Here is a 12,455-nt window from a genome sequence, read left to right as displayed (position 1 = left end):
GCTGATTGTAAATGAACCAGAGAAGGCCAAACCCCAACGCTCTCGTAGTGGTCGCTTATTGAAACCCACTGTAAGGTTCAAGTTTTGAATTCAGTGAACATATATATTTATTCTAGACATATACATTTATTTTCTTGAAAATTTCGCAAATAGTGTAACTTTGATGCCGTAATATTTTTTGTACATATTTACCACATATTTTATGCATTATTTTCAGTATACCTCTTATATGTACCGTAATTAAAATTGCTGGAGGGGGAGTGGTGGTGTGGCATTGTAAAGTAGCGGCACCGTAATATTATTGAAAAATCAGGCTTTAGCCTATATGTGAAAATGGCATGTATAATCGAGAAGAGTGATAAAAAAAATAAAAAGTAGTCCACACACTACGTTAGTCGTAGAAGAAGTTAAAAAGGAGTTTTCACATACGTATTTCTCTTCTCTATTATTTATACGTTGTTTCGGAGAGAATACGACACCGCGACATCAACATATCTGAAAAAATAAATATAATCCAGGACTGTCACAATGATTATAGATTTGACATCAATAAACTGTATCTTTACAAAATATTATTCTTTATTCAGAAAAATCCCGATTGGTTCAAAATTAAACACCAGCAGAGACAAACAAGACAACACGAAATTCAATACGCCAAACAAAACCATAATACAAAAACAATTCATATACATAGCACCTAAAGAATATAATAGATTGAATGACAAAATAAAAACGGAAAAATCACTACACAAATTCAAAAAACTACTCATAAACAAAATCAACACAATTGAATAATAATCCCTTATACATGCATCTTTTTTTCTCTCTTTACGAATGTAATGTGAGGACTGAATATTATATCTTAATTATAGACACCATTGGTCTGTTGTCAACCCCAATATATACTGCACTATCGATATGCCCTGGACGGATTATGTAATCCCTTCGAGTAATATATATGTTTTTTGTATATTGCGTCTGTATTATATGTTGTACATATGTGTGTGTGTGTGTGCAATAATAAATTTCAAATTTGAGTCAGGGTATCACTGTATATAATATATTTGAACAGTATCTCGAAATACACTTGTTTATCTACTAAATATACCAATCCTTCCCTGACACAAGAATAGAAGCAATGTGCTTCTATTCTTGCTATGGCCACAACAACAATCTTGAAATCTTATCCTAAAATTTTAAGGGCACTAGATTGTATGGTTAAAGATTATTATCACAAAACTGACATAATAACAGGTGCAGATCTAGAGTGATGTGTAGGGAGGGACAGGACAATTTAACAGCAACTCAGGCCTATCGCTGAGTGATTTACTGCCTACTAACCCGAGGAGTGAGTTGAAATGGAAAGAGATTGGAAGGTGTAACTACTTGTGTAGGTTTATAATATTATACCATATTTTGTAGTACAGACAAATTTTTTCCGTATTACCCAGCTCTTAGGAGGGACCATCACCCCCCCCCTCCCAGTTTTTGCTCACACAAAAGAAGAGTTCACATTAGTGGTTAAGTTTTGCTGGATAGAGATTTCATACAATTTCCATAAAGTAAAAAAAAATGTTTACAGAGTAAGAACAGAACAGGAAAATGTATAAATCTTTATAACCCATTAACAGCAGATGTGTTACGTAGCATTAGTTTTCAAGATGTTATCAAAGACTTTGCAGAAATAGAGAAAGTGGGGGAATAGGTGAATAAATTAAATGTGTACGTCAAAAGATTATATATTCACAATAATTGTCAAAAATTATATATAAAAAAATAAAATATTCACAATAATTGTCAAAAATTATATATAAAAAAATAAAATATTCATGTCATATCTTGCCTTAGATATTAGTCACTTCTAAACATTAAAATTTTATTTATTTTTTTTTTTAGTTGATACATTTAATATTCAGTAAAATGTACTTATGGGGGGGGGGGGCGGCAAAAAAATCACTCAAGGGCTTACGGCTTTAAATTGTCTTAATCTGGCTCTTCCTGTTCAGGAACACTGGAATTGCCTGATACTCGTATGCTCTGAACGGGACCATACATGGACGGTCAGACCTAACTCAAGCCAAAGTCGTCATCTGGTAGCATTGTCAGCAATTGTGAGCTTTGGATAAGTCACCATCTAGTGGCAATGTCAGTAATTGTGAGCTTTGGATAAGTCACCATCTAGTGGCAATGTCAGCAATTGTGAGCTTTGGCCTGAGTTAGGTCGAACAATTGTCCATGTACAGTCCCGTTCAGTGCGCATGAGCTCCAAGGAAAGATTTAGATATTCATTGCCTTTGTAGTCTAGTGGTCTAGGGCGTTCACCCAGGAAGTGAAAGGACGTGGCTTCGATTCCCAGCAAGGGCAGTTGAATTTTCTCTCTTTCATATATCTTCACATCAGCCAGCTGTTAAAAACAGTCGTACTTCACTCATAGTTAGAAAAATTGATGGCAGATGATAGCACTAACAAACTTCATATCAGGTTTACAATGTATACATGCACATTCCAATATGTACTATTAGAAGTTACGCAGAGGAATATGGACGAGGTGCATGTGTGGCTTAGTAGTAGTAGTGGTAATTGATTGTGTGCTTACCTTTGGTGAAAAAACAAAGACAGCCAGACCATTTCCTATATCCACCCAGGAGTTCTTAAACTTTTGTCACCCACAGCTCCCTTACCCAATTCATGAGTCATCTGTGGCTCCCCAGAATAGTTTTTTAGATATTTTCACTTATAAAAGAGAACCATTTCAAAACACAGACACACACAAATGAATATCTCCAGTTCATCGTGACGTCCTTCACAAAGATTGGCAATGCCCCTAGGAGCTGTGATGCATATTTTGAGAAACATTGCTGTAACCTGCATGCATCCACAAGCAAATTCAGTAAATTTTTATTGTTCCTTATCAAGTGCAGAATACTTCAAAATGGTGACTGTTTCTTATTAACTATCGGAAGTGAAATAATCTGTTCACATCAATGGTGGCTCTGTGCCAAATGTGAAATGTATGCGGTTGTTTCTAAGGTAAAGAAAATACTTTGAGGTTATATTGTGACTGGTCCAAGTACAATCAAACCCTGCTATAGCGCCCCTTCCCGATTTTGTGCAAAACCTGCTTGGTGCCAAGAATTTTCAGTAAACAAATCTTCAATTTCTAGGCTATACACGTATGTGTAAAATTGTGATTCGATATAATGCCAAACACTTCATAGCAACAAAATTTTGCAAAATGAATGGTGGCATTAAATTTGGGTTCAACTGTAGTTCCTACAAGTTCAAATACTATAGTTCCACCCATTTCTGAACAAAATCCCACCAAAGTCAGTATTGTACTGGTACCTAAAAACCAGTTTCGATGGCCATGAATGTTGATATGATCAGGAGTGAATTGAGCTCATGAAATTTATGAAGTAGGAGATTATATGTGTGAAGCAAATGAGTTGATGACCTTTTTCCATAAACTCTTGAGTATGACAGATTAAAAAATACATGATTTCCAGAGGCTGAAAAAGTAGAAATTTCGTCTGATGTTCACAGATTTCTAGCAAGTAAAATTGGGTTCTCACTGTATATCCTTTAGTTCAGGTTCTCAACCTGGAAGCCTGCAATCAGGTAAAAAATTTTGGTTAAAAATGGGAAAAATGAAATGTGTGTGTGTGAAGAATCACTCGCGGCCAGGGACGTAATTAGGCTGGGACAACCGGTGCCCCGAGCCTAATGCAGGCCTCACAAAAAATGTATACTTATTTCACATAATTTTTTTCCTTTTTGAGGGGCCCCGAAGTAGGTATGCTATGGTGCTACTCATGTCCCAGTTTGACAAATGTCAGGGCCATGTGGTTGAGAAACACTGCTTTAGTTGAAACTACTAGTAAAAGCTTTTTATATTTTAAAAACCTTGAATCATTTGCATAAACACTACTTCTACAAAATATCTCAAAATTTAACTTTTTTTTCAGGCAGATTTACAAATAGGAGCACAAAAGCTTATGTTGGTTGGCCATCATGCTGAATGCAGTCTTATATCTGAATTACAACCTGATGCCAGTTTTGATGATGTTATTAATCATGAAGTGAAGGAAATAGGCACACACATGTAATTTGATAAAATCTATAACCAAAAAAATTTTCTCATATCAAACAATTTCAAGGTTTTTCTGATTTTTACATTTATTTTATACACAATTATTTTAATTTGGTTTTAAATGGTAGAAATTTTGTACAGAATTTTTTTTATCAAATTTTATTTTCTGCTAGGCATAAGTATTATCTACTGTGTGATATGTACCAATAATGATTATTATTCATGCAAAACATATAAAAATGGAAAGTGTAAAAATGTTTATTGATTACAAAATGATAGAGGTGATATTGATTGCAAAATGAAGCAGGGCCGCAACTAGGGGGAACAGGTGGGTTTCGTGCCCTGTGCACTGAACCAGAGGGGGTGCAAATTTCATTCACAAATCTTACCTTCAACATTATAAGGGGGCGCCAAAATGCTCACTTGCCCCAGTGATCAAGCATCTAGTTGTGGCCCTGGGTAGAAGTTTAGCCTCAGGCAGGAAAGGTTTTCTGTCAGAATTTTATTCCAGAGGCAGAATAATATTTTAAAATATAAAGGTACAATATTTGTAATTCACCTACAAATATTTATAGAAAAATTTCTTGCTTTGTTTTCAGTTTAGCATGCACTGTCAGTTATATGAATGAAAATGAAGAAAAAACACACTTCCGAAAGTTTTTCAAATTTCAAGTGAGTAGTTTTTTTTTTAACAGGTTGTCTATGCTTATTGCTTTTTCATACCTGTGTACTAACTGTCAATGCTTGGATTTTGGCAAAAACTCACAATTCATTGTGACATGTATTTAATAATGCCTACTGCCACAAATGTGATTATTTATTGCTATACAAAGCTGGTTTCCCTAACTTCAAGGCACAAATACGAGCTGGTCTCCCATTTGGAAAAAATAAATAAATCTTTCTACAGCGAGTAACAGATTTACAACATTTCAATTTCAATTAGAATAATATTCCTTCATTGTCCGTTTCATTTTTAGAAGAAGGGCAGTACCTGAACACAAAAATGAGATCTTGTTGAGATTTTCGAGAATTTGTCAGATATGGCCTCAGAAAAATTAATTGGTCAGGGGCCCATGATATCCTTAAGATGGTCCTGGAGGGGGGAACCATAGAAAGGATAAACAAAATATCTTTCAAAAAATCTTTGTGATGCTAACCTTAAAAATTAGCATTTTAAGGTGAAAGAATCTAATTATATATCATTGATATTTTCTCGCAATATTTTGAATTTTGTTTAATTATCTATTTCTAATAACCTGGAGGCCATGGTTCCATTAGGAACAATATTTTTAAGTTTGGAAATCAAACAGTGCCAAATTGAGCCATAATTCCTAAAGGGGTGTGCTGTGAGATCGGCCAGGGCAGGGTGCAGATGTATACAGTTTTTCTGAGGTAGAATGCAGTGGCGGCTCATGGTAAAAAAATTTATTGCATCGGGCTGCAGAATAATAGTAGCTGCAATTTTTTTCCAAATAAGCTCTTTTCTTCTTCAGCAAATAAATGGGAAATTTCGATAATAATTTAATTTTTGCTTGGAAAAAATTAGGGCCTTCAGTTTCAATACCCTAAATTTACTTAAAATACTAAAATTACTGTTGTAGAGTGTTTTTGGTTATTCCAGTAGTCTAGTTCAAAAGAGAAAAGAGTATAGATCCACGCAAGCTTTTAAATTGCTGCGATCCACCCAACTTCAGATAGAGCATTTTGCCGTTGCAATGCGGGAATCGTGTAACGAGTTAACATGTCCAGATAGCGAGCACTCGTTACTGTACATGTTTGCAGATCACCGGCAGTAACCTCTTCAAAAAAGTAAGCATCATTTGCATAGATGCCAGTCTTGGAATTCTTCTGTCATGTCTTTTATCTGTAACGCATGGCCTTCCTGACTATTGTTGGGCACTATGTATCGCTTCCAGATAACACTCGGTAGATAGACATTTTAGAATGCTTAAGATAACTGCCAATTTCCAAAAGAGTACCCTTCCAATATCACGCCCTCTATATTCTACTTATTTTTTCAGAACTGCTCATTGTAGATCGTAACATCTGAAGTAACTGATGCCATCGTGTGGAGAACATAAATACTGCACAGTGATGGCGTCTTTAGTGACAAATTTGCATGTTTTGATGACCCATCACAAAAATTATTTATTGCGTCTAAACTTTTGTAAACATGAATTTTACCTTTTTCGCAAAAACTTATTTTTATTATGAATTACTGTATTGTTTTTGATATTCAAATGTTAGAATAATATTTTTAGAAAGAGACTTATATTATCTGATCATCTTTGTTATTCAATAATTGAGTTTTTTTTTTAAATTTAAGAGCAACTTTCACAAGTGTCTAAACTTTTGCGGTGCACTGTAATACTCTTTTCAATCATACTGATTCAAAATGCTTACTGCAAGTCACAATTTTTTTTCTGGATACTTTCTTTCCAACCTAATAATATAGGGTGGGCAAAAAGTCTAGTAACTTTAAAAATGAATAAAAACCGAAAAAAAAACCGATATAGAAACGGTTTGCAGGGATTGGAATTTTTTTAAGACAGGAAAAAAATAACTTGAAAACAGCCGATAGGTGGCGCTGGTACGAGCGACTTCGGTAGAAATATGCAAATGAGAAAGTTATAAGAACTTGCTCTCCTAATCCGCTACCATTGTGAACTGTCTATGTGGATCTGCTGCACTTTGCCATTGCTGGATGTGTGACTCGTCTGCAATGTGTTATCCTGTGTCATGTGGAACACATATTGCTGTAATAAACAATTTAGAGGCATTTTGTTCGTTATTTGCGTATCTTTTCTTTGACCTGTGTACGTCAGTGCCACCTATCGACTGTTTTTTTAGTTATTTTTCCTGTCTTAAAGAATTCCCATGACCTAGCGATGATAACCCTGCAAACCATATTTTATTTCCCTTATTTTTCCGGTTTTTATGATTTTTTTAAGTTTCTATTGACTTTTTGCCCACCCTGTATTATATCTTCTTTCATGTTTTTACTATCAATTTGCTTGAATATTTTTAACACTATTTTGGGAAATATTACTTGCTTTTGAATTATTTAGGACAAAATAAGATAATATTCTCTTCAAGCTGTATTTCCTCTTTTTCTATGAGATATTTGCCTGATATTTGAACTGTTAAAAAATTTGAACTGTTTTTCTTGTATGTGTTTTCATATCAGTTATCAAGAAGTTCTATCAGACCAATCTGCCATGTGTTCATTAACAAGTATTTTTTTATTCATAGGTTTCTAAACCATTAGACATCAAAACAAAGTTTTATAATGCAGAGGTAAAGGGAATTTATATCTTTCATTTTATTAATGGAATTTTTTTGAAGTTCATGTTGTATTTAGGACAAACGGGAGAAATTATTTATATACACAGTGGAATTCCAATTCAATAAGTATCACAGTACTAGCATAAACATATCTCCTGTTACATCGGAGATATTTTTGAATCAAGAAATTTAGCAAAAATAAATGAAAATTTGAAAATTATGTAAATTATTGGTATTATAAGGATATTATAATCAGTTATTTGATTTAAAATATTTGGATATTTAAAATTTAAATATGCACTGATTTTCAATTTAAAATCTTTCTCTGTTTAGACTGATGAGATATGTCTTGAGGCTCAATTACAAAATATCACTTCATCTCTCATGTGTTTGGAAAAAGTTACTTTGGAACCATCTCTGGATTTTACATCACAACAGTTGAATACTGTAGGATCTACACATAGGTATATACAGTGTTAACTAATAACATAGTCATCTATTAATTAAATTAGATACAATATGCCATTTTGTATATGAAATAAGTGTAAATTATTTTGTACTTGAAATAAAGATTGTTTGTCATAATCATTTCAAAATTAAATTGGTGCAATTCTCAGAAGGTTCTTTAAGATTTTGAATTTTTGAGAAACTTATTTCCACCTTTTTGAAAACTCAGCCTTCTTGTTTTGGACATGCACAATCAAAATTTTCTGACATACACATGCAAAATAAGGAACAAGTATATTGAATGATGCATGTAAATGTACAGTCGAATTCTGTTATAATGAACTCCAAGAGACTGTAGAAATCACTTCATTATAATGAAATTTTGTTATAAAGGAATTTCCAATTTTTTAAATTTTAATATTTGCTAAAAAAATTTGTAGCAGAATTTGATTCCAAGGAAAAAATTACTTATTTACTTTTCCTAGATCAGTTTCCCAAACTTTTCATACCATCACCCCCTTCTTCAAAAATTTCTTCTCATTGCCCCCCAACTCAAGTCAACTCATAGGATCTTATAATAAACCCTAAGCTTCTACCACCCCCTAGACCTTTCCATTGCTCCCCACGGGGTGATACTGCCAAAGCCACCTAGATACTACAAGCCTGAAACATATCTTTGTGACATCACAACCCGGGTCCTACCGATTACTAAGACACCTTAATATACGAGCGGAACCATCAGGCATTCTGGTCCTCGCCGAAGTCCAACAGGGTTGCTGCACGAAATCGTCGCTTCGGAAATGACCGCCAAACAGAGGGAAAAAACAATCGCGTCAGTAAATCTGGCATAGCAACCTAACAAACAGAATTCCCCGCGCGCTAAAAATGGGTGGCAAATACGTATGGAAAATTCAATTTGTGGGAAAAATGAATTTCAAGGAACAGATTTTTACTACGGGAAATAAACCACGTTTCACAAAATTATTGGTAAACAATAGGTTGAATTCGTAACAGTTCGTGTGATTACGATCAAGTAATTAATCTTAAACACAAAAGTATATAGCAAAAAAAAAAATTAACTTTTTTTCAGGTTTTTAGTGAAAATAAAATATTCTTATATATCCCCTACCCCGATCCTTAATTTTAGGATAAAAGTCGGCATACAAAAATATGTATAGTCAATTTAGATTACATGAAGAAAATTTCTTCCGGATATTAAATGATTGTGTGAAGTTAAGGATTTGATAAACTACTGCCTCTAGATATTGGAAATTTAGTAAAAAAATTCTTAAATATATTAGGAGCATTTATTTTATCAGAATTTTCTTCAGTATATTACAAATTCTGAATAGCACACACAGGTTCAATAATGTAAATTGACGAGCTCAATGAGTGAATGAATTTATTTATTAAAAGAATATTCAAACATAATGTACATAACTGATGAAAGCAAGATTTTGCAAATATCATATTCACAATTTCACATATTTTTCTACACTAAGTAATTAATTACTACGCTGCTTTAGAGTACCAGTAAACTTGAATTACAAAAAAAAATATGCTTAAATAATAGAAATATAGTTCTTTTCTTGAAACTGCGTGACCCAACAGTAATTAATCTGGAGAAGAAAAAAAAAATTATATATATATATATATATATATATATATATTCAAAAGCAATACTTTAAGAGAGCCAAGATAAAAACTCAACAACTGCAAATTGAAAATTACAATTATGGCAAAAAATAGTCCACACGTAAGTGGTAAATACCCATATTTCGTAATCTGTGACCCCAGTGATAGGTCAATACAGGGGCACAACAAAATACTTTGTCCCCCGGGCGAGCCAGAATTTTGGTATCCTCTTGCATGTAGAAACAGTTAAAGGATGAATTCTGCACCCCGTCTGGTCCAGCGCCTGGGGCACCAGACCAACATGCCCTCCCCCCTCCCCCAGTTGCAGCCCTCGGCCAATAATAAGCCAATCTTAAAATTCTAATAAATGTATAAAAGCATCACAACATTAGGATAAATAACCACCAATAAAATACACACATTGATTCCTTTTAATAAATAAATTTGTATGTAGCTAGTATCCTACAAACCAAGCTTTCTCTCCTCATCTAAAAATTAAACAAATAAGCAATGACGAGCAAAAATGAAACACAAACTTTTCTTAAAAATATAAAGACACTGAGGCTCTATAACATTATTAGTGTAAATGCATAATGTAATTTTTTCTGACACCACACAGTAATTCATTGTGTACAATAGATAGATGTCGATATGTGTAGCAAACTATTTCCAGAATTTTACCATTACTCATCCAAAAATTTAAAAGAATATATAAATTACAGGTGACTAAAAGATGAAAAAGACAAATATTTAAGATACCAAAAAAGGTACGAGAAAGACATATTTATGTAAAGATGTTCAGATAAATTTCACTTAGTTTTAGAATCTTTCAAACTTCTCAAATTTCTCGTATTCAGAGGAATGGATGTGTGAAATGATGTTGATAGAGTGATAAATAGTTACACCTGCGCACTCACTAAAGTGGGGGAGCCTATTTCATAACTTCAGTACCTAGATTGAGTAGCTTAGTTACATTACCAGTTATATTTATTTATTTTAATATATTTCAATTACATTTTCCTAAATAATTATTTGTTTCTTGTTCAGTGAAATTATCCTTCAATTAATTACATTAGAAATAGAAATAAGTGGTATGAATAAAGTTTTCTTTTAACGTAATCTAGGTTGTGCGATGGTAAAGGAAAACATATCAACAATGGGAATATATTGAGCATACAAGAAAGATTGAATTTGTGCACATGCAACAGTTCATATTTTCAGTGAACATCATTAGTGTGATTACAATTTGGACATTGAATATAAAAACCATTTTCATGAAACGGGAAAATTTCATAATACATAATTTACATGTAGTATTATTATGTGTGATTAGTTGTGAAAATTCACATGTTCTGATGTTGTGGTAATGGACATCAGAAATAAGTGTCCACCAGTGAATGAGAGAAACCTGATTTTCAGGTTTTTCTTGCCATCATAATAATGTGTTATGTGCTTGTACGTCTGTATAACGAGATTTGTTGCTGACAGTTGTCGTAAACTCTTTCATGCTTTCTAAATCTTTGCACACATTGGACACCTTAATGCTTATTTTCTGAAATAATTGTATTCATATTTTTTGTACTACACTTACCATGATATACCAAAATGTCACTATTAAAATGTCACTTTTTAACCACAAAGTCAAAAATTAACAAATCAACGATTACAATGCCAGTTAACTTTATTTTTTTTGTCAGCTTTCTTATATCAGTTTCTAATTCCCCTCAAATTTTACTCACAGAACATATTAAATGTAAAATACAGACTGCAAAATAAATTAAGTGAATTTTTGCTTCATTATTTCTCAAATCTGTGGCTTTTTTTAACTTGCTTTGTGTTGAGCATTTGAAACTGCAGGCTTCGCTAAGCACTAAAATGATACAATAATTTAAAGAAAGCAAACATGCTGGCAATCAGGCCCGCATTTAGGGGGGGGGCGTTGCCCCCCTGGCTTTTGAAAGTACACTACAAATGGTATATAAATATATATATATATATATACATGCGTACCTTTAGTACATGCTCTTTGCCCCCCCCCCCCTGGAAAAAGTTGAAATGACGGTCCTGCTGGCAATATTAAAAACTAATAATATTTTTGATGACAAAGAGGGAGGGGGTTTGGATAATGCTTACGTCATCAACCACCCTTTATGAAAATATCAAATATTCTTAATGGCATCTTACTCTGTGCGCCAAAAATGAGAAAACCTTTCAGATAGTTTGTGGGCACTTGCAGTAACATCCTCCCCTATTGACAAGTGCCCTACAAGAGCCACTTTAGTGATCTCTAAATGTTTCGTGGATCCAAGTGATTTGGAAATGTGTCTGGGCTGCTTAAGTGCTCTGGAACTGTGCCATACATCACTCAAGTGATCCGTAATTATATGCCATGGATCACTTAAATAATCTGAGAACGTGCCGTGGGTAACTTGAGTGATGTAGAACCTCACTGGGGGCACTTAAGTGCTCTAAAACTACTTCACATGTCACTCAAGTCATCTCTAAATGTGTCACGGATCGCTTAAGTGTTCTGGAACTGTGTCCTGGGTCATTTAAGTTATCTTAAAATGTGCCACGGGCTGCTTAAATGCTCTAGCATTAATTATGGGACATTTAATCGATCTGTAAGTATGGCGCTTATAGTGTGTTCATTTTTATAAAATTAGGTTAAATTAGGGCAGGCAGCATCAGATATCCCCCAGGGCCATATTTGGTCCAAGGGCGTTTATGCGATTCATCATTATATGACTTAGAGGGTGGGTATCGCAATGAATTTATTAAAGATAAATTTTAAGTTCATGGCCTTCAAATAACATTGATTATTAACAGAAATTGATTATAATAGCATGTAAAGGTATTTTCTCCCAAAATTTCAATTAAAAATAAATTTTTGATTGTTGGGGGAAGCACGAGTCCCCCCTATGCCCCTGGTATACATCTCTGATCCCACCAATATGCATTAGGATTCAGAGAGGCAGAGCTGATGATGAAATTTTGA

At 33.7% G+C, this 12,455-nt stretch overlaps 1 protein-coding gene and 1 non-coding gene across 3 annotated transcripts in view; both read left to right on the top strand.

Annotated features, from left to right (window-relative positions):
- Positions 1–12,455, top strand: part of LOC149085433 (trafficking protein particle complex subunit 13) — a 103,097-nt gene that overhangs the window by 20,414 nt on the left and 70,228 nt on the right. For both annotated transcript variants that reach the window (XM_089233432.1, XM_089233431.1), the window contains exons 4-7: positions 3,966–4,102; positions 4,690–4,762; positions 7,343–7,387; positions 7,709–7,839. In XM_089233432.1, coding sequence (XP_089089558.1) covers positions 3,966–4,102; positions 4,690–4,762; positions 7,343–7,387; positions 7,709–7,839 — 386 coding nt within the window. The remainder of the gene's footprint in view (positions 1–3,965; positions 4,103–4,689; positions 4,763–7,342; positions 7,388–7,708; positions 7,840–12,455) is intronic.
- Positions 2,291–2,364, top strand: TRNAP-AGG (transfer RNA proline (anticodon AGG)). The gene has a single exon. It is a non-coding gene; the product is annotated as a tRNA-Pro (tRNA).

This window comes from Pholcus phalangioides, unplaced genomic scaffold (assembly GCF_987345545.1).
Source record: "Pholcus phalangioides strain wild (caught in Gottingen) unplaced genomic scaffold, Ppha-v1.0 ptg000007l_1, whole genome shotgun sequence".
Classification (NCBI taxonomy): domain Eukaryota; kingdom Metazoa; phylum Arthropoda; class Arachnida; order Araneae; family Pholcidae; genus Pholcus; species Pholcus phalangioides.
This window is presented reverse-complemented; position numbering and strand designations above follow the sequence as displayed.